The sequence below is a fragment of the Nicotiana tomentosiformis genome, chromosome 4, assembly GCF_000390325.3.
Source record: "Nicotiana tomentosiformis chromosome 4, ASM39032v3, whole genome shotgun sequence".
NCBI classification, from domain to species: domain Eukaryota; kingdom Viridiplantae; phylum Streptophyta; class Magnoliopsida; order Solanales; family Solanaceae; genus Nicotiana; species Nicotiana tomentosiformis.
Genome location: NC_090815.1, coordinates 113,923,602 through 113,949,637, shown reverse-complemented (window position 1 = coordinate 113,949,637; position 26,036 = coordinate 113,923,602). Strand labels below are relative to the sequence as shown.

The 26,036-nt window shown below is 39.1% G+C and overlaps 1 protein-coding gene across 3 annotated transcripts; it reads left to right on the top strand.

The window, feature by feature from the left end:
- The first annotated feature begins 16,602 nt into the window (after positions 1–16,602).
- On the top strand, positions 16,603–26,036 carry LOC138909082 (uncharacterized). Of its 3 annotated transcripts, XM_070200181.1 has the most exons (3): positions 18,576–19,970; positions 25,583–25,643; positions 25,946–26,036. In XM_070200181.1, exons 1-2 carry the CDS (start codon positions 18,947–18,949, stop codon positions 25,615–25,617), a joined length of 1,059 nt encoding a protein of 352 aa, XP_070056282.1. In that variant the 5' UTR covers positions 18,576–18,946; the 3' UTR covers positions 25,618–25,643; positions 25,946–26,036. The 3 variants fall into 3 exon arrangements, 2 of the variants coding, with proteins under 2 accessions (XP_070056282.1, XP_070056281.1); XR_011415599.1 differs by lacking the exons at positions 18,576–19,970; positions 25,946–26,036 and adding an exon at positions 16,603–16,930 and having other exon boundaries at positions 25,583–25,909; XM_070200180.1 differs by lacking the exon at positions 25,946–26,036 and having other exon boundaries at positions 18,577–19,970; positions 25,583–25,909.

The window sequence follows — 26,036 nt, the reverse complement described above, 5'->3', positions numbered from 1 at the left end:
ATTTTGTTTTAGTTACCAAGTTAAATAATTCATTTGAGCAGAAAAGGTATCAAAAACTATCTAGATCTGCCTAGTCCTACCCCGAAAATAAGTTATAATAATGTTGAAGTTTAAGCTACTAAGAAGTTGCTTCATAATGAGTAAAATTATAAATATAGTTCTCCAATTCTTAACGGGTTACGGATTTATCCGATAAGAAAATTGATTAATTCGCTTTCAAATCGATAAACCGTTAATTATAAATTTTTAATCTATTTATCAACCATTAATTCGATAATATGACACGGTTAAGTTAATTGTTACGGTTCGATTTTGAATGGATAAGATGTTGAAGGTAGAACAAGAAAAATCAAGATAGTTTGAAAAAACTGTATGCTTCAATACTGTTAGTAATTTATAAAATAGCCCTTGGTTCTGTTTTTTTCCACTACGTTTCTTCGAATGTTTTTTCTGTCGATGAAGAGAAGTTTGATGCGATTGGAGGACTGGGTTGGAGATTACGCGAGGATGTTACACTTGCCACCTGATTGAAAAAGCTCCTTTATTATAACAATACTTGTAAAGCGCGCCTGCCCCTGTTGTGCTGATCCATTTATTTAGTTGTGGTTCAAGTTCTATACGTTGTAAATTATGATTATATTATAAAAAAAGTTTAATTATGAGTAAGTATTTTACATTAAACATGTATTGGATTAATGGACATAGCAAAAGAAGGGGAGGATGATTACCTATTAAACTATCTCATATTATATTGATTATGAGAAAAGGATGTATACATATGTTGAACTATCTCAAATAACAACATTGATCATCTAAATCTTACACTTCAATCCTTTATATACAATTCTTTTTCTCTTTGATAGATATAAGGGGCAAAAGTTGATTGGCCGTAATTAAAGTAGACAAATTTGTTTACCCGTAAAACGGTACAGTTGAATTTATAAAAATACATGGTTTATAAACAAGTGAATTAATTTGATCCCAAAAAACAATAGATGAATCAGACAGAAATATAAGACTTAGTCTTAAAATCGAAATAGACGGCAGATATCTTGGTTCCGGGCACAGAGCTACCGGGAGCAGTAAGAACAATACAAATAAGCAAGAAAGTAAAATATTATTGAGCTTTTGATAAAATATAGTATATGCTTGTCACAAAATTCGTATCCTTTACAATGATGATAGAGCTCACTATTTATAGCTGCACCAAGGGAACAAGATCCTAGGATTAAGCTCATCTTTAATGACAATTATGAGGGCCACTGAAGAGTGTGTAATTGCGGGCAGTGAATGTCATATTCTCTATAACGGATCATGCACTTAATGCTGTAGAATATTCTTCATTGAATGCTACCGGATGGCGGCATTTGTTTTGTCGTTATGAGTATCATTCTCTCCGGTGACAAGCAAGATCATTGCATTCGGGTTTAGCTATCTCCTGCCTTCGGTTCCAAGTATCTCTTTCTTATGTGATCATTAAATATGAACATATTTTACCCCATACAGATAGTCCCCCTACTTTCCGGTGGCATAACTTAGTGTCACCGGAAAATTGATAGAAATACCTTTTTCGGCGGGAAATTCTCTGATCCCCTCTGAAAAGTTTCTGACGGTTGATTAGACGGACGTCTCTCCGCATTTAATGCCCCGAACATGCGTCATCCTACGATTTAGCATTACTTTTGCCTATTATCGAGGTAAGTATGGCCACGATTTTAGCCGCATATACCTTTACTTATACGCATCAAACTTCTTCATTTACACTTTATAATTCTCTACACTTCCCCAAACTCTCTTTACTCAACTCGTACTTTGTCTTCAACCTTTCTTTAACCTTCTTCTTGAGAGAAAAACTTCCCCCTTTTTCGATAAAAAATGGCCTCTTCTTCCGGCAACCCTAGTTCTTCAAAGAGTAGAGGTAAAGCTGATGACGCCGTTCCTCCTACGGTAAGCACTATCACCCCGAAGAGTCTTGATACAACCAAAGATTTTGAAGAGAAGTTTCCTTTTGCTAACCCTCGTACGTGGGCTATTGGCATATCCCCTTCTTCCATCCGTCCTTCCAGCATTCCCACTATGAAAGAAGACTTCAATTGACAAGATTTAGACATTATTGCTCCTGATCTGGCGGAGGGAATAACTCTCCCCAAGAAGGATTTCACGTATGTTTATACGTATACCTTCACTTTAGGTTCATTCTCTTTGAGCGGGGATCTTGATTCCGTTATTGTGGAATTTTGCATCCGCTACCTAGTGTGCCCGACACAGGTAATTCCCTATGTGTGGAGGACAGTCGCTTATCTTCGGCGTTTGTGCGAGGAGACAGGAGAGGAGTTTAACCTAGCTAGGTTAATGAATCTTTATTCCCCCAAACTTTTCCGCGGAGGAATGATAAATTTCAGCAAGCGTGGCCACCATGCCCTACTGGCCAGCATGGATGATGACAACGTCCGTGGATGGATGGAACGGGTCATTGCAGTTACCACCAAGGACATCATTCCGGCTACGACGTCATCCTTTCTGGAGTTGTGGAACCGTGCTCGTAAGTCCATCTTTTATCCCTTTCTTCTAGTTAAAGATCATCCCATGCTGTCACTGATTCTTTTTTTTACTTGTTTTAGCAACTTGGTGGGTTCCACTACGGGTTGAAGGTTTGGACCAGTGGGTAGGTGTGGGCATAAAATTCGAAAAATCAAATTTCGAATCGAACCGAATTAATTCAGTATTTCGGTTTCGATTTTTTTGGTATTTCGGTATAATTCGGTATTAAATTTTCGGTTATTCGATATAACGGTACGGTCCTCGGTATTAAGATTTTGATATTTCGGTATACCGAAATACCGAAGTACCAAATTATTTATGTATTTCCTATCATAATCCTACCTACACTGCCCTAGCCTAACCCAAGTTTCTATTTCTAGGCCCAATAAGACTAAGCCCAAGTCCCTTACTCTCTTAGTTACTTTCCCTTGTTTCTAAGTTAGAATTAGCTTTCTCTTCTCAAATAAAGAAGTGAAGAATAGAGTACAGACCGGCTGCGGCGACTGCGAGTGCTGCGAGTGAAGAACAAATCACCATGGCGACTTCACGACCTCGACGCCGACGACTCTCTAGTGTGACTGCTAGTTTCCTCATTTTTGACCTTCATTCTTCAATCTTCAACTTTTCAACAGGTTCACAACTTCTTCATTCTTCAATATTCAGTTTATATTTTAACAATTTATAGTAATAGTAATTAGTATCTTATATTTAACTATAAGATACTGTAAATCCTTTCTTTTGGCGACGTACCTACGGATGGGTGGGTGAGGGACAGGGAATTTTCTTCTATTTTTTAATTTGACCCATTAAAATCTGCCAAAGATACTCTATTTCTTAGCGGTGTGCACTATAATAATCTTCCCATATCCATTTGATAGTGCTTGATAGTGATATGCTTAAGCACTCGTATTTGTTTTGTGATTTTTTTAATTTTGATTTGCATGTTTCATCTTTTCTGCTAAGAAATTATTTATAAAAATTAGTATATTTTTGGTTAAGTAGTATTATTAAAGGTGCAATCTTTGCTGCTAAGAAAGTAATTAATAAGGTGTATATCTAAACTCAACTCTAGTCTCAATTTGTGTTTGTATCTGTTTTAATTTTGTATAGATGGTAGATGGAGTAGAGTAAGTGATGCCGATTCAACTGAAAGCTTACCTATTCCTGTTGGGTTAGAAATTTTGTTGTGCTAGGCTGCTACTCGTTAGTCGTAATGCTGTTGCTCGTAAAGACTTTGCAGTAATTATGAAAAACTAGAATACTCAACTTTGCTTACTGGATTCCCTTTTTGAATGGTTTTTTAGGCTAACTTAGTTTCTCGTTTGAGGCTTAATCCTTGGTCAAGAATTGAATTAGGCCAATGCTAGGCTGATAATTTGTGGAGTGCAGCCTCTGATGCAGGAAGGCTTTAGTATATACTATGTGTAGTTATAAGCATATTTGACATTTTCATCTTTGGATGGCTAGGTGCCACTTATATGTAAACAAGAATTGTGGTTGATGATAACTTTTTATTGAGTTCTGATGCAGGTATTCTGTTTTTGTTTCTGCTTGCTTAGGCTCTAAAGTCTTAACATTGTTATTAGCACAATGTGATTCATTATGTATCAAATCAAAACCGTACCGAATCAAAATAAGAAATACCAAAATACTTTGGTACGGTATTTGATATACACAATTGATAAATCGAATACCGAAATACCGAACCGAAGTACCGAATGCCCACCCCTACCAGTGGGTTCAAAAGATTTTGGACGTCACTATGCCAGAAACCCGTACGTGGAAGGAATTAGCCCTCAAATATGGATGGAAGGCCAAAAATCATGGTAAGTAAAACTCAATCTTGTTTTCCCCTTTCATGTAAGGAAGTTGTTTACCCTTTTTTTTCCTTTGTTGAATTCAGGTCTATCCCAGGGCTCAGTTGTTGTCCCTGAGTAGGACGTTTTGGCTGATCCTATTGATGCGGAGAGGCTGCTGCAGGAAGCCTTTACGCAAATAGGTATTTTCGGGCCTGCTTCTGGTGCAAGTGCTTCTTCTTAGAGTCCCCGGCCGGAGAATAAGCAACAAAAAAGAAGGCGCTTATCCGTGGCCGAGGAAGAAAATAAAAAGGCAAAGAGTACAGAACCCGAGTCATCTTCGGATGTTGTGGTGATGAGCACCGCATCCGAGCCGATCCCAAAAACCGTGGTGATCTATTATGATGGAAAAGACAATGATGATGGGTCTTCTCTATATAAAAGATGGCGACCTTCATCAACTCAATTAAATGCTCAATTTGTTGAGCTAGCTACACCAACCAGGGACGATACCTCAGAACTCTGGGGGAGTTTTATATGGTAGAAGATTCCAACTCACGATTTCGAGTCCCAGCTGCCGCGCCTGGTACTATAGCGCTAAGTACCGGGCCTCTTCCGTCTCCGGTTGACAAGGAACCATTAACCAGCGCTGCACCTGCCGCAACTGCTTCTCAACCTACAATGCCATTTGCTTCATCTCCCTCTTCTCCAACTCAACTTTCGCCACCAACATTTGCTACATAATTTCCGCCGGCCGCAGCTGCCCAAGAGGAGGATGTCCTTCTTCTCCAGTCACCAGTTCATGGGAACTTGGGGCATAATTATGCTGCTCCTTCAGAAGATCCCCAAAGGAGGAGGAGCACCGCCCTCTCGGTTTCCACCAGATGTAATATGTTGTCCCTACGGGTGAAACTTGCTAACTATCTGAAGTCCCTGGCTTTAGAGAAAGACTGGTAAAAGATACAAGCTCTCTCGGGAGAATGTTTGTTGAATAATACCATGCACAACGCAGCGGCGGTATAGTCTTATTTTCTTCTATTGTTTCTTCTACTTGTGTTATGGCAAAGTTTTGAATTTGCATTCTTGTTTTGCAGGCCAACTTCCTTGCCTCCGAGTACCTTCAAATGTTGATTCGTGATAAGGAGGAGCTTACCTCCGATCAGGATCAACTTTCGGCTAAGAGGGGCCAAATTATTGCTCGCCTCTCAGAACTGGAAGCTCGAGCTGCTAAGGTTGTTGAATTGGAGGCTCGGTTGTAGCAAAGTGAGTAGGAAGCAATGACTCTTATCCAAGAGGTTGTCCCATTAAGGGAAAAATATGAAGAAACTAAGGCCAAATGGGTTGAAATCCATAATGTCGTTCTTGTTGCATCCGATCGTGAGGCTGCCTCTGCTGAAAGATTGCATAATTTTGAGGCAGCCTTAAACTTCAAGGCTGAAGAAGTTGTTGTTGCCTAGGAGAAGCATGCCCGTTTGGAGGAGAAATATAAGAAAACCTTAGAGCATAATAAGATTTATGGCTCCACTGTCCGTGATTTTGAAGCCAGCCTCCGATCCGTGAGATTAGCGCTAGACAACCTCTCTACTGAGATCGACCAGCTTAAAGGAGAAATTCAGCGCCGAGCGGCTTCCCTCATTGTTGAAAAAGTATATCCCATGTACAACATGAGGATAAAGACCTTTGAAGAGGCTAAAGCGGGTGTCATTGACTTTGATGTCGAAATCGCTAAATCCCGTGAGCTGGAGTTGGCTGCTAAAAGGGGTCTTCCAGCCAGGCCTGATGCTACCGATTCTTCTGATTCCGGTTCTGAGTTCTCAGGAATTGAAGAGGAACCAGAAAGTGATCATGCTGAAGGACAAAATGACGAAGGCTAGGATATCGAACCTGCGACGGATCTACCCGCTTTCCCTGGGGCGCAGATGCTTCTCTTCCTCCGGGTTCCAGAGATGCAACGACTTAGTTTTTGATTTCCTTTTTCAAACTTTTGTCTTGGTGCCGTTTGGCACATTTATTGTAAATAAAAATACTTTTTCATTCAAGTATAGTATAAGTTTCCATTTTTGCGTACTTTTATTTGAACATTTGCACAAGTTTGCTCTTTGCGTCTTTTTTCGGTTAAGTGTTTGTGCAAGTTTTACTATTTGCGTCTAATCATGTGAGGCTTCGGGTGTATTTTTTCCTGAAAGCTTTTGGATTCCGGGCATAAGTTCTTCCAAAATCAACCCTTTAACATGAGGGTTTTCATAAGGGAGGGCCCTCTTATGTTTACGGTGCTCTTGAAGATGACGTCTCTTGTTCATTACGGCACTAGCATTTGAAGTACTTGTTTAATTTTCAAATGATAAAATCAATTCATTATTCAGACAAGAAACAAGATAGAAATAAAAGGACTTTACTTTATTCCTTCCATTTTCAAAAGTACATAAGTATTCGTTTTGCTAAAACGAAATTGTCACGTCTTATGGCTAATTTGTATAACTTGTTTCAACGGGGTTGGCCGTGCAGTCTCCGATCCCGATGATACTACTATATTTTCGGGTTTCATATTCCTGTCAAAGTAGCAGTCGTTGTTGCCATATCCTCATATCATTTTTCCCCTTGTGTTCAAATGCGAATTTGAACACTAAGAGTTTCACACATTCGAGGATTCCACCAGTGAATTGCCAGATAATCTTCAGTTCGGTAACAAACTTCACTTCCTCTTAGGAATTTATGCTATCAAGTCAAAAATTATCTAACAATCCCCCAATGGCTTGCACTTGTGAACGGTCGGGTAAATTCTGTTCGACAGCAAACTCAACTTCCCGGTAGGAACTTTGCTATCGAGCAAAAGACTATCTAACCGCTCCGTAGTGATTTTTTGCTTGTGTGCCTTATCACTAAAAGGTCTTATTACTGCTATTGAAACTTCCTTTGTAGTATGCTTTCTATTGCTGCCTCGTTAAAACCTTACCAGAAAAATCCAATTGGGACAAAAATCGGACGAAGGGAAAAAGAGTGCAACATACTTTTAGTACAGGTGACGTTCATTAGCAATAGTATCTCTTGAGGTGTGCCACGTTTCAGTTTCTTGGAAACTTTTCTCCATCTTGATTCTATAACTCGTATAACCCTTACCCGGTAACAGCTGAACGTTGGACCCAGTTTTCCCTTATTGAGTTCCCGGGTGTTCTGCGTTACTTTATTTAAAATCAAGTTTCCTACTTTGAAGTAATGGAGGTTGGCCCTTCGATTGTAATATCTCTCTATTTGTTACTTTTGAGCTGTCATTCTTATATCCGCCAAGTCACTGCGTTCATCGAGCAGCTCCAAATTAACTAACATTGCTTCACTATTTGCTTCTTCGTTTGACCGAAAATATCTCATGGTAGCTTTACCTACTTCCACTGGGATCATGGCTTCTACTCCGTACACAAGAGAAAAAGAAGTCTCCCCCGTGCTTGATTTGGCTATTGTTCGGTATGCCCATAGTACACATGGAAACTCTTCAAGCCATTTTCCTTTAGTTGCTTCTAATCTCTTTTTGTGATTTTGTATGATCACTTTGTTCGTCGATTCTGCTTGGACGTTTGCACTCGGATGATAAAGTGATGATGTGATCCTCTTGATTTTCAAATCTTCGAAGAACTTTGTGATTTTTGCACCTATGAATTGTGGCCCATTATCGCAGGCTATTTCTTTTGGTATCCCAAATCTACAAATTATGTTCTCCCACAAGAAATCTACTACTTCATGTTCGTTGATCTTATGATAAGGACCTGCTTCAACCCACTTAGAAAAATAGTCAGTTAAATTAAAAGAAATCTTACTTTATTGGGGGCCGGTGGCAGCGGTCCGACGATATCCATCCTATTTCATGAACGGCCATGGTGATAGAACTGAGTGCAGTGGATCTACCGGTTGATGTACCAACGGTGCATAACATTGACATTTATCGCATTTTTGAACATATGCTTTGGCGTCTTGTTCCATCGGGGGCCGATAGTATCATGCCCTTATTAATTTTAGTACTAAGGAATATGCGCCCGAGTGGCTCCCACAGATCCCTTCGTGGACTTCTTGCATAACATATTTAGCCTCGGAGGCTCCCAAACATCGGGCCTTGGAAAGATTTTTTGTATAATTGACCTCCTTTAAAACTATATCGTGTGATCTTAGTTCGAGAACTAGAGATGCCTTAGGATCCTCAGGCAGTTTTCCATGTTTGAGATAGTCAATAATTTTGTTTCTCCAGTCCAAGACCAAATTAGTCGCGTTTACCTCGTAATAGCTATCCACGTCAGAACCGAGTGCATAAGCTGTACGACCGTATCAGTCCTATCCTTTCATATCTGTGGACGAGCCAAGGTTAGCTAATGTGTCTGCTTCAGTATTTTCTTCCCTCGGGACATACGTGATTGACCACTCCCGGAACCGAGCGAGCAGAGCCTGAACCTTCATTACGTATTGTTGCATGCGTTCCTCCTTAGCTTCGAAGATCCCATAGACCTGATTAACCACCAGTTGTGAGTCACATTTGATTTCTATGACCTCAGAGTCCAGTCCCCGGGCCAATTCAAGTCCTGCAATCAAACCTTCATACTTTGCCTCATTGTTAGTCAGTGGGACCGTTCTTATGGCCTGCCTTAGGGTTTCCCCCAAAGGCGTGGTTAGTACAATGCCGAGCCCGGACTCTTTTACATTGGAGGCTCCATCTGTGAACAAGGTCCAAACTCCTTATGCTGATTCTGACACCATCATTGCTTCTTTGGTTGCCAAAGGTAACAGTCCCAGACCGAAATCGACCACAAAGTCGGACAAAATGTGTGACTTAATTGCAGTACTAGGTTTATATTCTATGTTAAATTCACTCATTTCGACGACCCACTTGGCCAGCCTACCTGAAATTTTGGGTTTATGAAGGATATTTCGCAGGGGAAAGGTGGTCACCACAGCTATCGGTTGACATTGGAAATAAGGCCTTAGTTTTCGAGCGGTGACTATGAGAGCTAAGGCCAATTTTTCAAGATATGGGTAGCGAGTTTCTACTCCCATTAAAATTTTACTAACATAATAGATAGAAGATTGTGTACCTTCATCCTCACGAACTAAAACAGCACTTACCGCTACCTCCGAGACAGCTAAGTAGACCAATAATTTTTTGCCTTCTTCCGATTTCGATAACAACGGAGGACTCGACAAATACCTTTTCAAATCCCTCAAACCATGTTGACATTCCGGGGTTCATTCGAAGTTGTTCTTCTTTTTGAGGAGCGAGAAGAAATGATGGCATTTCTCTGAAGATCGTAAAATGAATCTACTCAAATAAGCCATCTCCTTGTTAGCCTTTGAACCTCTTTTACGCTTGGTAGCTGGTCCGGGATGTATTCGATGGCCTTGATTTTATCGGGGTTAACCTCGATCCCCCTTTGTGACACCAGAAGTCCCAAGAACTTATCGGAGCTGACCCCGAATGCACATTTCTCGGGGTTAAGCTTCATGTTGTGCTTCCTTAAGATATCAAAAGTTTCTTGCAAGTGTTTGAGATGATCACCTGCATTCAAAGACTTAACAAGCATATCATCTATGTAAACTTCCATGGTTTTCCCTATTTGCTTTTCAAACATCTTGTTCACGAGCCATTGATAAGTGGCTCCCGTGTTCTTTAGCCCGAAGGGCATCACGTTGTAACAATATGTGCCAAAATTCGTGATGAACAAATTTTTTTTCTGATCCTCCGGGTGTTTTTTGATTTGATTGTACCTAAAGTAAGCATCGAGGAAACTCATTAACTCGTGCCCGGCCTTTGCATCAATCACTTGATTAATGTTTGGCAATGAGAACAAATCTTTTGGGCACACCTTATTTAAGTCCTTATAGTCTACGCACATGCGAAATTTATTATTCTTCTATGGAACCACTACTACGTTAGCTAGCCAGTCGGGATACTTTACCTCTCAGATTGAACCGATATCAAGCAGGCAAGTTACCTCTTCTTTGACGAATTTATTTCTGGCCTCGGCAATAGGACATTTTTCTGTCTTACCAGAGGAATGCTAAGATCCAAGCTTAGCTTGTGTATGGCCACTTCCGGCGGGATACCTGTCATATCCGCATGCGACCACGCAAAACAATCGACATTAAATTTAAGAAATTCAATAAAACCAAACCTGAGTTCGGGATGCAGTCCTGTTCCCAAGTGGAATTTCCTCTCCAAGAATTTCTCGAACAATGTGACTTGCTCCGTCTCTTCTGGTACCTGGAAATACCTTGGCACCTTAAAGGATTCCGACACCCATTCCCCTTAGTTGACTTCGCTTGGCTCGGGAACAGGTGACGGCTCCTGTAATTGCTATGTTGCATGCTCTTTCCCTTTGCTACTGGAGACTGAGATTGTATTCATCTCCCTTGTTATTAGTTGGTCACATCTTATTTGCTTAACTCCCTCAGGAGTTGAAAATTTCAGCAACTGATGATATGTTGATGGCACAACCTTCATTTCGTGCAGCCATGGCCTCCCCAGGATGATATTGTATCCCATATCGCTGTCCACTACCTCAAAAAGTGTCGTCTTCATCACCTCCTAGACACTCGTAGGTAACAATATTTCTCCACGGGTTATCACGCTTGCTAGATTGAACCCGACGAGAAGTTTTGTGACCGAAATAATTCTTCTGGCGAGCGTGGATTGCTCTAACACTCTCCATTGGATGATATTGGCCGATCTTTCTGGATCCACTAGAACACGTTTAATCTTGAAATCTAAGACATTTAGAGAAATTACCAAGGAGTCGTTATGCGGTAGCAGCAGTCCATCAGCATTTTCCTCCGTAAAAGTGATGTCTTCTTCAGCAACTTCCTAGAGTCTTTTGATGTGGGTCACTGATACTTTTGTCTTTTTCGTCACCAAAAATGTAACCCAATTGATCTCGTTCCCCCTGAAAATCATGTTAATCGTCAGGCGTGGGGGATCTTCTCCTCCTGCTTTTAAAGGCTCTACATTATTAGGATTATGACCGTAGTTGTTTTTATCTTGGTTGCTTAAGAATTCCCTAAGATGGTTATTTTTCAGCAATGTCGCCACCTCTTCGCGTAGATGCCGGCAGTTCCCAGTCTGGTGACCGTTTGTCCCGTGGTATTTGCACCACAAATTAGGATCTCTCTAGCCGAGATCAGATCTCATTGGCTTCGGAAACCGTGTGCTTCTTTAATGTTCCTCATAGTCGATACCAGCTCCACTACGATGACGTTGAAGTTGTATTCAGAAAGTTTAGGGGTAGGAAGAATCTGACGTTTCCTTGTTCTGCAATGACCTGTTATTTCGGCCACGATCGGTTATCCTATCGGTAGCGAATCTATACGCCTACCGAAAACCTCTACCACGTCATTTGTCCCGTTCATAGGGCAAAAACTAACTTTTGGAACCTGGTTATGAAGTCTCGCAATAACTTGGACTCTCCTTGCGCAATCCTGAATATATCGGCCTTTCGGGCCTGTACTTTTCTGGCCCCAACATGGGCCTTGCTGAAATAATCCACAAGCATCTCAAAGGAGTCTATGAAATGCTCGGGTAAAAGCGAATACCACGTCAGGGCTCCCTTCGTAAGAGTCTCCTCGAATTTCGTTAGCAAAACGGACTCAATCTCAGGGGGAGCTAAATTGTTTCCCTTCACCGCCGTTGTATAGGTGGTGATATGCTCCTGAAGATCCGAAGTCCCATCATACTTAGGCACGTCTGCATTTTAAACCGCTTTGGGATCATTTCTAGTATCGCGCTTGGTTTGTACGGCAATTGCGTGTACTTCTTTGAGTCCGACCCTTTCAGCACTGGTGGTGCACCCGGAATTTGATCCATTCTAGAGTTTACTTTCCTCATAAATCGCATGAGTTTGATTTTAAAGGGATCACTCTCATTGTTGTGACTGGATCCGTTCGCCCCGGCCCTATCGGAGCCGACTTTGCCCCTCGGGGTGTTGTTGTCGACCCTCTGCGTCGTTTGGTTTACGGGAGCACCAAGAAAAGGCCTCACCCATTCACGTTGTTGGTAGCGGCCGACAATGCCCTGCTTCAGTTCTATCATGACTTTATCCTGACGTGTGAGATGGCCTATAATGGCCTCCTATTGCTCTTGCAAGACCCTGACTGCTTCGACGACGTGCTATTCTCCAGCATCATAAGGAGTTGCCTCCCGAACATGTCGTGGATATCGGTCGTCATGGACCGGCATGGCCTTGTTCCCCTTGTTATGGGTATCACTGATTGAATCCTCGTGGTGAGATTGATTTCCTTGGGCCTCGACGCTGTGTATTGTTTAACACTATTTTCTGCCATTTTAAATAATTTTTGCTAAGAATAAAGATCAAAATAAGTTAGTAATGGATACAGGGATCAATTCAATTACACGACTGTCTATACCCCACGGTGGGTGCCAAACTGTTTACTCGTAAAGCGGTACAGTTGAATTTATATGTGGTTTATACAACAACAACAAGAACCCAGTATAATCCCACTAGTGGGGTCAGGGGAGGGTAGTGTGTACGCAGACCTTATCCCTACCCTGGGGTAGAGAGGTTGTTTCCGATAGACAAGTGAATTAAGTTGATCCAAAAAAAATGATAGATGAATTAGACAGAAATATAAGACTTAGCCTTAAAATCGAAATAGACGGCAGATATCTTGGTTCCGGGCGCAGAGCTACCGGAAGCAGTAAGAACAATACAAATAAGCAAGAAAGTAAAAAATTATTGAGCTTTTGGTAGAATATTGTGTATGCTTGTTAGAAAATTCACCTCTTTTACAATGATGATAGAGCTCACTATTTATAATTGCATCTAGGGAACAAGGTCTTAGGATTAAGCTCCTCTTTAATAACAATTATGAGGGCTATTGAAGGGTGTGTAATTGTGGGTAGTCAATGCCATATTCTCTGTAACGAATCATGCACTTAATGCTGTAGAATATTCTTCATTGAATGCTACCGAATGACGACATTAATTTTGTCGTTATGAGTATCATTCTCTCCGGTGACTAGCAAGATCATTGCTTTCGGGTTTAGCTATCTCCTGCCTTCGATTCCACATATCGCTTTCTCATACTATCATTAAATATGAACATATTTTACCTCATACAAAACTACAAGTAGAAACGATAGAATTATATTTTTTCTATGTTTATTTGAACTTTATGTTTTCAATGAGGTTTGGCTCTAATAAATCGATTGCCTGCCGCCCGCTATTCTACGTACATAGTACGCCATATTTGACGAAAGAAAAACTCAACATAGAAAAAGAAAAAAGAAACAAAATACAATAATATGAATCTTGTTTCAAGGCTTTTTCTTGGACCAAAGCGTAATTTAATACTAATAAGATGCCATTCCCCCGGTATCTTCTTTACCATCCAGCTTTGGTATTAAACTATCATCAGATATATCTACAATCAGCTACTGGGGGATCCGGGGGGCGAATCAACCTTAAGAGGCAGGGGTACCACGGCATCCGCTCGCTTCGTTAAAATTCTTATTATGTACATAATATCTCGGTGAATAAACGTATAAATAGATAAAGTGGCACCCAAAAGTCACAAAGTAGAAGCGAGTACCATTGGTTCAGCCTTCCCTTCGAAGGCTTTCCTTGGCCTTATGAATGCAAGTTTGAATCCTTGTTGGAGCAACTCCTTTGATTTTTGATTTTTGATTTTTTTTTTTTTTTTTTTTACTTATTAAGATTTCCTTTATTTTCAGTTGAGCCTTATGCCTCACCTCTTTTCCTTCTTTTTCGGTTCTTTCCCTTATTTTATTACTTGCTAAGTCTCTCTTCTTCATTTTTATAACTTTCGGTCCTCATTTTGTTTCTATCATTATACCTTACTTTATGAACAATTATTTTTTATAGGTAATTTGAATTGATTTTAATTAGCATATAATTTTGTTATTTAATTTGCCTCATAAATGCAAGTTCGATTCCTTGTTGGAGCAACTCCTTTGATTTTTGATTTTTTCTTTTTTCTACTTATTAAGATTTCCTTTATTTTCAGTTGAGCCCTACGCCTCACCTCTTTTCCTTCTTTTTCGGTTCTTTCCCTTCTTTTATTACTTGTTAAGTCTCTCTTCTTCATTTTTATAACTTTCGGTCCTTGTTTTGTTTCTTTCATTATACCTTACTTTATGAACAATTATTTTTTATAGGTAATTTGAATTAATTTTAATTAGCATATAATTGTTTTATTTTTAATGAAACGATATTAATTTATATATTGAAATATAATTTGAGCAATATTTTCTATTGGGTTTTGAAAAAAAAAATAAATGACTTGATTGATAGTCGTTTTGAGTCGAATATCATAGGTTGAATGTTGAAGGTTTTTCTTTGAAAATAATTGTCATATAACTCAACAATTAAGATGGAAAAATAAATAAAGAACAATACAAGTAAATTAATCTAATCAAACAAAGAATATATAGTGTAGTTAAGGTACTCTTTAAGTAAATATTTATATTGGAGGCGCTCTTTCATGAAATGTTATTTTTCTTTTGCATTTTTATTGAAAATGTGTTTAAATTAAGCGTTAAAAATTTGAACTAAAATCAAACTTATTTGCTTTGTGAATGAAAGACCTATTCAAATTAACCAAAAACTAACCGAACCGACCCATTATTCCTAATCTATCTTTGTAGCTAGTGACATGTATATTGTATGCATAACATGGTGGCACCTGCAACATTCGAATCCTGGATCCGCCTATGAGGGGATCAACCTAAAGTTGAATGGAGAAAGTTGATTTACCATAACAGAGCCAGACCCAAAGCTATCTTTACTCTATGGTTGCACTGTCATGGGAAGCTTGCTACCACAAACAGACTTCGCAAATGGGGTATCAATGTGCAATCACTTTGTGGGTTGTGTCAAGTCTTAGATGAAAGCAGGGATCACCTCTTTGGGGAATGCAGTTTTTCAAGAGGATTGTAGAGCAGACTACTACAGTGGCTGCAAATGCAAACTCAAATAGGACAGACATGGACGCTACTCTTCACATGGATAATGCACAAAGCTAAAGGGAGAACAACTGCAGCAAAGATTATCAAAATGACGTATGCGAGTTCGTACACGCAATATGGAAGGAAAGAAATAATAAAATTTTCAAAGGAGAAGCTAGAGAACAAAAGAGCATAGCGAGAGAGATAGCATGTTTATGTAACATTAGAGGCACGAGCGACATGAGGAACCAGCTACAGAAGTTGATCTTTTAAATATGCAATCCATAGCCCAGCTTTACATGTATAGGCTTAGACTTAGACTGCTGGATAGAAGAACACAATAGGAGGTAGATTATTTTTTGTTTACTTAGAGTAACTAGCTGCGTGTATCTATGCTTGTTTTGTAATGTTTTCACTGGTGATTAATATAATATTTTAATTACTAAAAAAAAATGCTCCTTCGGTTCATCTGAAAATTTTAAGGATATTGAAACAGAAGTATAAAGGGTAGAGAAAGATTTAGAAAGAAAAGGTGCAGGACACATTTTAATCAACTAGTATTAGAGTACGCGCGTTGCGTGTGTATCCCATATTTTAAAATTCATTCTAAAAAGATAAAAACATGGTCGACTAACTTTTAAAAGACATCTTTTTTTCTCATGATAAAAATGCAAATTGATCGATTGTTTAAAAAAATACTATATAGGAATTGTTTCCAACATATTTGAAAAGAATAAAATATTATTGCAAAAGTAAATTATTATGGAAAAGTGGATTAATTCAACCGCTATAGTATGATTAATCCACAATTCTTTCTTTGTCAGAATATATAATCATACATCTCAAATTCTTCATTCGGATGCATCCGGATGTTATTTTCCATGGAAAGCAAGAGTATATGTGTAACACTCCTCAAATCTATAAAAGTTTCAAGATCTGCTAAATATAGAATTTTTATTTTTTTTATCTTGCCTAAAGTGCATAAAAAATTATACTCCTATTACGGATATAAACCTTTGTGATTAATTTTTGAGTTTCTTCTCTGTTTATAAAGAATTGGATATACAATTAGGGCATTATTAATAATTTTAATGTTAGTAATTTTTAAAAGTGGGTATCATTAATTATTAGTTAAGACAAAATAAAATAAAAAGAAAAAAATAATAAATAAATAAATAAAGGCTTAAAGCCTTAGAATGGTAAGAAACGTATTTGTTTTAGAAGGGCAAAAGGGTTGAAGGCCTTAATCAAAACACAACAAAAAAACTCTGAAGGTTGAAAAGCCTTATAGGAACAAAATAGAAGGCTTAAACTCACGCAAGCCTCATACGGAAAAGAGAAACATAACGAGAAACAGAGGCAGCAAGACTATTTACGCAGGCAACAAAAATTTTAGGGTTCTTCACAAATCACTAATTCTTGAACTTAGGTATATAAAATTCCCTATTGTCAATTATCCTAAAGTAATAGTAGGTAAGAATTGAATAGTTAATTACCTTTTTCCTCTGTATCAACAGTAAGTTCCATGTTTAGGTGTGAATCTTTGAAATTAATTCAAATGCAATGGTTGTTGTAGAATCAATTGTTTGACGGGTATAAATTGGATTGGGGCTTATGCATTGGCTCAAGGAGTTTTGAGGTGAGTTGATATAACCCTTTACTAAAGTGGTTTAACTCACAAAAGAACGCATACAAGGTGTTTGATGAATTGCTTAAAAGAGTTAATATGTACTTAATTGGAGCTATTCAGTACCTATTAACTTAGAATTGCTCTAGCTAAAGTTTAGATGATTTATTATGATATATGTGCATAAATTTTCAGATTTTTGTATTATTCTTATATTCCATTTTCATGTTGGAAATTCATGAAAAAGCAAGAATCTTTAGAAATACTTTTAAATGTTTATTTCATTCTTATGCCATGCTTTACAATTAAGGATACCGGTATGAGTATGCATAGGATGTTTCAGAAAAGATTTAGACTTGAAAAGTCACAAGAAGAAGTTTTAGAAAGAAATATTTTTTGGGAGTATCCTCTATTCTGAGAAGGGGTCATCGTCCAGGCCGAGGGTCCTGACCAAGGCGTTGAATTCCTAAAACTACTTGTGCCAAAGTAGGGAGCACACGAGCCGAGGGTCTCATTGCTGAGAATTTGCCTAGCCAAGCTAAGGTATAGCACATGAGCGCTGAGAACCATGAAGCGAGTGGCACCTTGTGGATTGGGCCTATTCGATCAGGTTGGGATCGAACCCGTGCCGATCACACGGTGACTGAGACAGAATTAAGTCAGGATAGTTGGAACTCCCAAAGTATAAAGTGATGTATTTTTTTTTAAAAGAAAAAGAAAAGAATTTCTTTTAGAATATTCATAAACTGCTATTATACAATTATTTTAGAATTCTTCTTATATGCTTTATGTTTTACATGCATTTAGAATCTTTACTTGTAATGTATATGTTATTAAAGTTTCGTCCCCTGTCGTTGAGACTCACTGAGTACAATGGATGGTACTGACGTTCTCTTTTGGGAACCTACGTTGGTCTGCAGTACAACGTAGGAACCGATTTTGCAGGCGAGCAGGCTACGGGTTAAGACTTCCCTCACTTCCAGTGCTATTGGTGAGCTCCGCTTTTGTTCGTGGAGTACTCCTTAGAGTCATCTTTATTTAGTTATTTCTTTATTCACTTAGAGAACTGGCCAGGAAATCTCATGTCCTGAGCAGTGCGTCAGTTTATCAGTAGAGGCTTCATAGACAAAGTCGGTGGGTTAAGATTCAGATGTTTTTGATAATAACTTAGCAGTATTTCAGTAGTTACTCCGAATAAAGTTTTGGAGTTGATTTATTTTAAATATTTAAATTAATCAAAAGTATTTTGTTAAAGTATTGCCTTGTTGCATATAAAGTTTGAAGTTATAATAGATTTGATAAGCATAGATGGTTCGCTCGGTCATGTTTAGAGATCGGGTGCCCGTCACGACTTGTTCAGAAAATGGGTCGTGACAAACTTGGTATCAGAGCCTCAGGTTTATGGATTCCTAGGGGACTATGAAGCCGTGTTAGTAGAGTCTTGTTTATGGGTATGAAACACGCCATACTTATAAACAGGAGGCTACAAGCATTTAGGAAAAGTCTCATTTTTTTTTTCATACTTTAGATCGTGCAGTAGAGCCTACCTCTAAGAAATTATTTAATGTATTCGTTTCTCCAAAACTCGCAGAAATAGCTCGTACTCGCAACTCTGATACCGACACTCAGGATGCTGCTCAAAAAACTATTGCTACTATTGTGGCTCAAGGTAGAACTAAGAAGGCTTCAACTCAGAAAAGAAAGGGTAAATCCACAAAGTGGGTTCAAGTACCCCGGGTTGAATATGAAGAAGGGGTGGAGCATGATGATCCAGTATCTCAGGATCCAGTGCCGCCCCCAACAGCAGCTCAAGCTCAGACAGCTATATCTCCAGAGGTGGGTCACATGTTTAATGCTGTCAACAGTGCTATGGAGATGTTTAAAGCCTTCATGGCCAACCAGAACGAGAGAAGAGATGAAATTCCACCTCAATCAAATAGATAGAACAATTCTGAGTCCTCAAGAGTGAATGAATTTTTAAAGTTGAGTCCTCCATTGTTCCATGGTTCTATAGCTGATGAAGATCTAATGGTGTGGCTGGAGGGTGTCAAGAAAGCCCTCCGAGCGATGAAGGCATTTGATGACGAAGCTGTAGAGCTGGCTGCTTACCAGCTTAGAGATGTGGCTGGCGCTTGGTTTGAGATGTGGGAAAAGGAAAGAGATGAAGATGATGGCCCGCCTACTTGGGAAGAATTTGAAGAGGCCTTCATGGCTAACTTTATCCCAGAAGAGGATAGGGAAGCTAAGGCTATAGAGTTCGAACAACTCAAGCAAGGGAATAAAAGTGTGCAAGAGTACTACATGGAATTCATAAGGTTGGCTAAGCATGCTCCTCACATGGTTAAGACAGAAAAAGCAAAGATTCGCAGGTTTGTTGGCAGTTTGGCTTACCACATTAAGGATACGACACCAGCTGCAGCGGTAGGAATGATAGCTTTCTCCTCTATTGTGGGATTCGCCAAGCACTTAGAAAGAGATAGACAACAAAGGAGAGAAGAAAAAGAGCAAAACAAGAAAGCCCGGACAGCGGGCAGGCTTAATGGTACATCCAGCGGAGGTGGAAGGGGTTCCTCTAATAAGGAGTCATTAGCACCAGCTCAGTCCAGTCATCAGTCAGGTGGTGGGTCTTCCTTCAGACGTACTCAGAGTTATGAAAATCAGTCTCGCCAGAATCAGAATTTTAGGACAACATCCTCACATAGCCAGAGTCATGCTGAGCAATATTCACAACAACAAGGTCTTTGTGGAACATGTAAGCGTCAACATTCAGGTCAGTACAAGCTCGGGTTTCATGGTTGCTATCATTACGGAGACATTGGTCATATAAAGGCCAACTGCCCAAAGTTACGACGTAATTTCAGTGGTGGATCAACTCATCCTTCTAGTTCCTCCGCTACTACAGTTGCACCACCACAGGCTCGTGGTTCTTATAATCAGGCAGGGCATGGAGCAGGCAGAGGTGCACATCGAGTTACTCAAGGAGCGGGACAACCCCGTTTGTTTGCTACACTTGATCGTCAGAGTGCAGAGGCATCTGCAGAAGTTATTACAGGTATACTTCTAGTTTGCTCACATAATGCTTATGCCATAATTGATCCAGGTTCAACGTTTTCATACGTGACTCCATACTTTGCAATTAACCTCGGGCTAGAACCTGAACAGCTTAGTGAGCCATTCTTAGTATCTACTCCAGTTGGCAAGTCAGTGAAAGTCACAAGAGTCTATAGAGGTTGTATATTTTCATTCCATGGTCGCAGCACCGAGGCCGATCTCATAGAGTTAGAAATGGTGGATTTCGATGTGATCATGGGTATGGATTGGTTATCTTCTTGTTATGCCATGTTAGATTGTCGTGCCATCAGGTTCCAATTTCCAAATGAAGAAGTCTTAGAGTAGAAGGGTAGTTCAGCGCTGGTAGGTAAGTTTATTTCTTACCTTAAGGCACAAAGAATGATCGGTAAGGGGTGTCTCGCCTATTTGGCTCACATCATTAATCTAGAATCAGAACCACCAGCTCTTCACTCTGTGCCAATTGTTAGAGAATTTCCAGAAGTTTTCCCAGATGACCTTCCCGGACTTCCTCCTGAAAGAATCATAGACTTTGGCATCGATCTCATGTCAGGAACTCAGCCCATATCTATACCTCCTTATAGGATGGCTCCAGCAGAACTTAATGAGTTGAGAGAACAGTTGAAAGACCTTCTTGACAAGGGATTCATCAGGCCGAGTGTTTCACCGTGGGGTGCCCCAGTCCTATTTATCAAGAAGAAAGATGGGTCTCTCAGAATGTGCATTGACTGTCGGCATTTGAATAAAGTTACCATTAAGAACAAGTACCCACTTCCAAGAATTGATGATTTATTTGATCAACTTCAGGGTGCAAAGTACTTTTCAAAGATAGACTTGAGGTCGGGGTACCACTAGTTGAGGATCAGAGAAGAGGATATATCTAAAACAGCCTTTAGAACTCGCTACGGGCACTATGAATTTCTAGTAATGTCCTTCGGGTTGACAAATGCTCCGGCTGCATTCATGGATCTCATGAACAGAGTTTTCAAGCCATTCCTTGATACCTTTATTATCGTGTTTATAGATGATATTTTGGTATACTCTAAGAACAAGGATGAACATGCCGAACACCTCAGGATAGCCTTGTAGACCTTGAAGGAGAATGAGCTTTATGCCAAGTTTTTAAAATGTGAGTTCTGGTTGCAGTCCGTGGCATTCTTAGGCCATGTGGTATCTAGTGAAGGCATAAAAGTAGATCCTCAGAAGACAGAAGCAGTCAAGAACTGGCCTAGGCCGACAACGCCAACCGAAATCAGGAGTTTCTTGGGTTAGCTGGATACTATAGAAAGCAGTTAAGTTCCAGTGTATAGAAGGTTTGTAGAGGGATTTTCCTCACTTGCAGATCCATTAACTAAGTTGACTCAGAAAGCAGTTAAGTTCCAGTGGTTAGATGCTTGTGAGCAGAGTTTTCAAGAGTTAAAGAAGAGGTTGACCACTGCACCTGTGTTAACCTTGCCGACAGGTTCGGGTGGATTCACAGTGTATTGTGATGCCTCTAGAGTGGGCCTTGGTTGTGTTCTTATGCAAGATGGAAAAGTTATTGCTTATGCTTCCAGGCAGTTAAAGAATCATGAAAAGAACTACCCCACTCACGACTTGGAACTTGCAGCAGTGGTGTTTACATTAAAGATATGGCGACACTACCTTTATGGCGAGCATTTGAAGTGTTTACAAATCACAAAAGCCTCCAGTACATTTTCAAGCAAAAAGAATTAAATTTGAGACAAAGAAGGTGGCTCGAGCTATTGAAAGATTATGACATCAATATCCTTTATCACCCGGGCAAAGCTAATGTGGTAGCAGATGCACTTAGTAGGAAGTCAATGGGTGTCTTGGCCCATCTTGCAGTACAAAGGTGATCTTTGTGTCGAGAAATTCAAAAACTAGCAAATGATGGGATTAGATTGGATGAGACCGAAGAAGGAGGTATAACTGCTTATGCCTTAGCACAATCCTCCCTTGTTGCGTATGTTAAGGCTAAGCAAGACGAAGATCCGTACCTAGTGAAGTTAAAAGAAGGAGTCAGAAACAAAGAAATCATTGTTTTCACTCTAGGAAGTGACGGAGTTTTAAAGTTGAATGATCGGTTATGTGTGCCTGATGTAGATGGTCTTAGAAAGGCCATAATGGAAGAAGCTCACAGCTCGAGGTACTCTATCCACCCAAGTGCTACCAAAATGTATCTGGACTTGAAAGGGTTGTATTGGTGGAAAGGCATGAAAAAGCAAGTAGCAGATCATGTGGCTAAATATTTGAATTGCCAGCAAGTCAAAGCCGAGCATCAGAGGCCTGGTGGCCTAGCTCAAGATATAAAAATACCACAGTGGAAATGGGAGATGATTAATATGGATTTCGTAGTAGGTCTACCTCGCACATACCGTAAGCATGATTCAATTTGGGTTATTGTAGATCGACTGACAAAGTCCGCGCATTTCCTACCAGTAAAGACGACAGATTTCGTAGAGCAGTATGCGCAGTTGTACATCAAAGAAATAGTCCGATTGCATGGTACTCCAATTTCAATCATATCTGACAGAGGCCCTCAGTTCACGACGCATTTTTGGAAGGCATTTCAGAAAAGATTAGGTACCAAGGTCAATTTGAGCACCGCTTTCCATCCACAGACCGATGGCCAGGCAGAAAGGACCATTCAGACACTCGAAGATATGCTGCGGGCATGTGTTATAGATTTTGGAGGTAATTGGGATGATCACTTGCCACTTATAGAATTTGCTTACAATAACAGCTATCAGTCTAGCATTGGTATGGCTCCTTATGAAGCGTTGTATGGGCGAAGATGTAGGTCTCCAATGGGTTGGTTTGAACTAGCAGAGGTTCCATTGATTGGTCCAGAGTTTGTTTGTGAGGCCTTAGAGAAAGTCCAGCTAATCAGAGAAAGACTGAAAGCGGCTCAGAATCATCAAAAGTCCTATTCTGACAAGAGGCATCGTGACTTAGAGTTCATGGTTAGTGACAAGGTGTTTTTGAAAGTTTCACCAATTAAAGGAGTTATGAGGTTTGGTAGGAAGGGGAAACTTAGTCCTAGATTTATTGGGCCTTATGAGATTATAAAAAAGAAGGGAAACGTGGCTTATGAGCTAGCGTTGCCCGTTGAGTTATTCTCTGTTCATCCTGTTTTTCATGTGTCTATGCTTAGAAAGTACATTCATGATGAGTCGCATATAATACCTGCCGATACCATAGAAATTAAAGAAGGCTTGACTTATGAAGAGGTACCTATAGAAATTCTTGATAGGCAAGTAAGAAAGTTGAGAACAAAAGATATAGCATCGATAAAAGTTTTGTGGAGTAATCATGATTCAAAAGAGGCTACGTGGGAGATCGAGGAAGATATGAGGAAGAAGTATCCATATTTATTTGAGGAAAAAGGTATATGAACCTAAATTTGGCTTGGCATATATATTTTATTTATTAAATACAAGTTAGCATGTGTTTATGTCCTTGCTAGATTACACTTAGTTGTTAAAGTAATTTAGTTTCTATCAGAGTATATTTAGTTATTTAATAATTTAGTGCCATGCCAGAGTATATTTAATTCATTAAAGTTATTTACTTTTTGCTGAAGTATTGTGCTTTAGGTTTTGGTTGGTTATTGTGGTACCTCCTTGCCGGAGTGTGAGTAATTAGTTTATGAGCTGTGTATGGTGCCTACGAATGGCCTGTTATGGTATATTTGGTTGTTGTTGGTATAGTCGTGGTATTGGTGACAGAGATATTTTTGGATAGTCCAATTTACAAGGGAAACTCTGCCGAAATTTTTGAAAATTTAGGGAGTTAGTCAAAATTTTGAGTCCCTTGGAAGAGTGAGTAGTGCTAAGAAAACTTAAAAAGTTCAAGGACTTAAGGAATGATTGTTAGCTTAAGAATAGGGCCCTAGCAACATTCGAGGACGGATGTTTTTAAGGAGGAAAGATTGTAACGCTCCTCAAATCTATAAAAGTTTCAAGATCCACTAAATATAGAATTTTTATTTTTTTTATCTTGCCTAAAGTGCATAAAAAATTATACTTCTATTACGGATTTAAACCCTTGTGATTGATTTTTGAGTTTCTTCTCTATTTATAAAGAATTGGATATACAATTAGGGGATTATTAATAATTTTAATGTTAGTAATTTTTAAAAGTGGGTATAATTAATTATTAGTTAAGGCAAAACAAAACAAAAATAGAAAAATAATAAATAAATAAATAAATAAAGGCTTAAAGCCTTGGAATGGTAAGAAACGTATTTCTTTTAAAAGGGGCAAAAGGCTTGAAAGCCTTAACCAAAACACAACAAAAAACTCTGAAGGTTGAAAAGCCTTATAGGAACAAGACAGAAGGCTTAAACTCGCGCAAGCCTCATACGGAAAAGAGAAACAGAACGAGAAACAGAGGCAGCAAGACTATTTACGCAGACAACAAAAATTTTAGGGTTCTTCACAAATTACTAATTCTTGAACTCAGGAATATAAAATTCCCTATTGTCAATTATCCTAAAGTAGTATAGGTAAGAATTGAATAGTTAATTACCTTCTTCCTCTGTATAAACAGTAAGTTCCATGTTTAGGTGTGAATCTTTAAAATTAATTCAAATACAATGGTTGTTGTAGAATCAATTATTTGACGGGTATAAATTAGACTGGGGATTATGCATTGGCTCAAGGAGTTTTGAAGTGAGTTAATATAACCCTTTACTAAAGTGGTTTAACTCACAAAAGAACGCATACAAGGTGTTTGATGAATTACTTAAAAGAGTTAATATGTACTTAATTGGAGCTATTAAGTACCTATTAACTTAGAATTGTTCTAGCTAAAGTTTAGATAATTTATTATGATATATGTGCATAAATTTTTCAGATTTTTGTGTTATTCTTATATGCCATTTTCATGTTGAAAATTCATGAAAAAGCAAGAATCTTTAGAAATACTTTTAAATGTTTATTTCATTCTTATGCCATGCTTTACAATTAAGGATACCGGTATGAGTATGCATAGGATGTTTCAGAAAAGATTTAGACTTGAAAAGTCACCAGAATAAGTTTTAGAAAGAAATATTTTTTGGGAGTATCCTCTATTCTGAGAAGGGGTCATCATCCAGGCCGAGGGTCCTGACCAAGGCATTGACTTCCTGAAACTACTTGTGCCAAAGTAGGGAGCACACGAGCCGAGGGTCTCGTTGCTGAGAATTTGCCTAGCCAAGCTAAGGTATAGCACATGAGCGCTGAGAACCATGAAGCGAGTGGCACCTTGTGGATTGGGCCTATTCGATCAGGTTGGGATCGAACCCGTGCCGATCATACGGTGACTGAGACAGAATTAAGTCAGGATAGTTGGAACTCCCAAAGTATAAAGTGATGTATTTTTTTTTAAAAGAAAAAGAAAAGAATTTCTTTTAGAATATTCATAAACTGCTATTATGCAATTATTTTAGAATTCTTCTTATAAGCTTTATGTTTTACATGCATTTAGAATCTTTGCTTGTAATGTATATGTTATTAAAGTTTCGTCCCATGTCGTTGAGACTCACTGAGTACAATGGATGGTACTGACGTTCTCTTTTGGGAACCTACGTTGGTCTGCGGTACAACGTAGGAACCGGTTTTGCAGGCGAGCAGGCTACGAGTTAGGACTTCCCTCACTTTCAGTGCTATTGGTGAGCTCCGCTTTTGTTCGTGGAGTACTCCTTAGAGTCATCTTTATTTAGCTATTTCTTTGTTCACTTAGAGAACTGGCCAGGAAATCTCATGTCCTGAGTAGTGCGTCAGTTTATCAGTAGAGGCTTCATAGATACAGTCGGTGGGTTAAGATTCAGATATTTTTGATAATAACTTAGCAGTATTTCAGTAGTTACTACGAATAAAGTTTTGGAGTTAATTTATTTTAAATATTTAAATTAATCAAAAGTATTTGGTTAAAGTATTGCCTTGTTGCATATAAAGTTTGAAGTTATAATAGATTTGATAAGCACAGATGGTTCGCTCGGTTATGTTTAGTGATCGGGTGCCGGTCACGGCTTGTTCAGAAAATGGGTCGTGACAATATGATT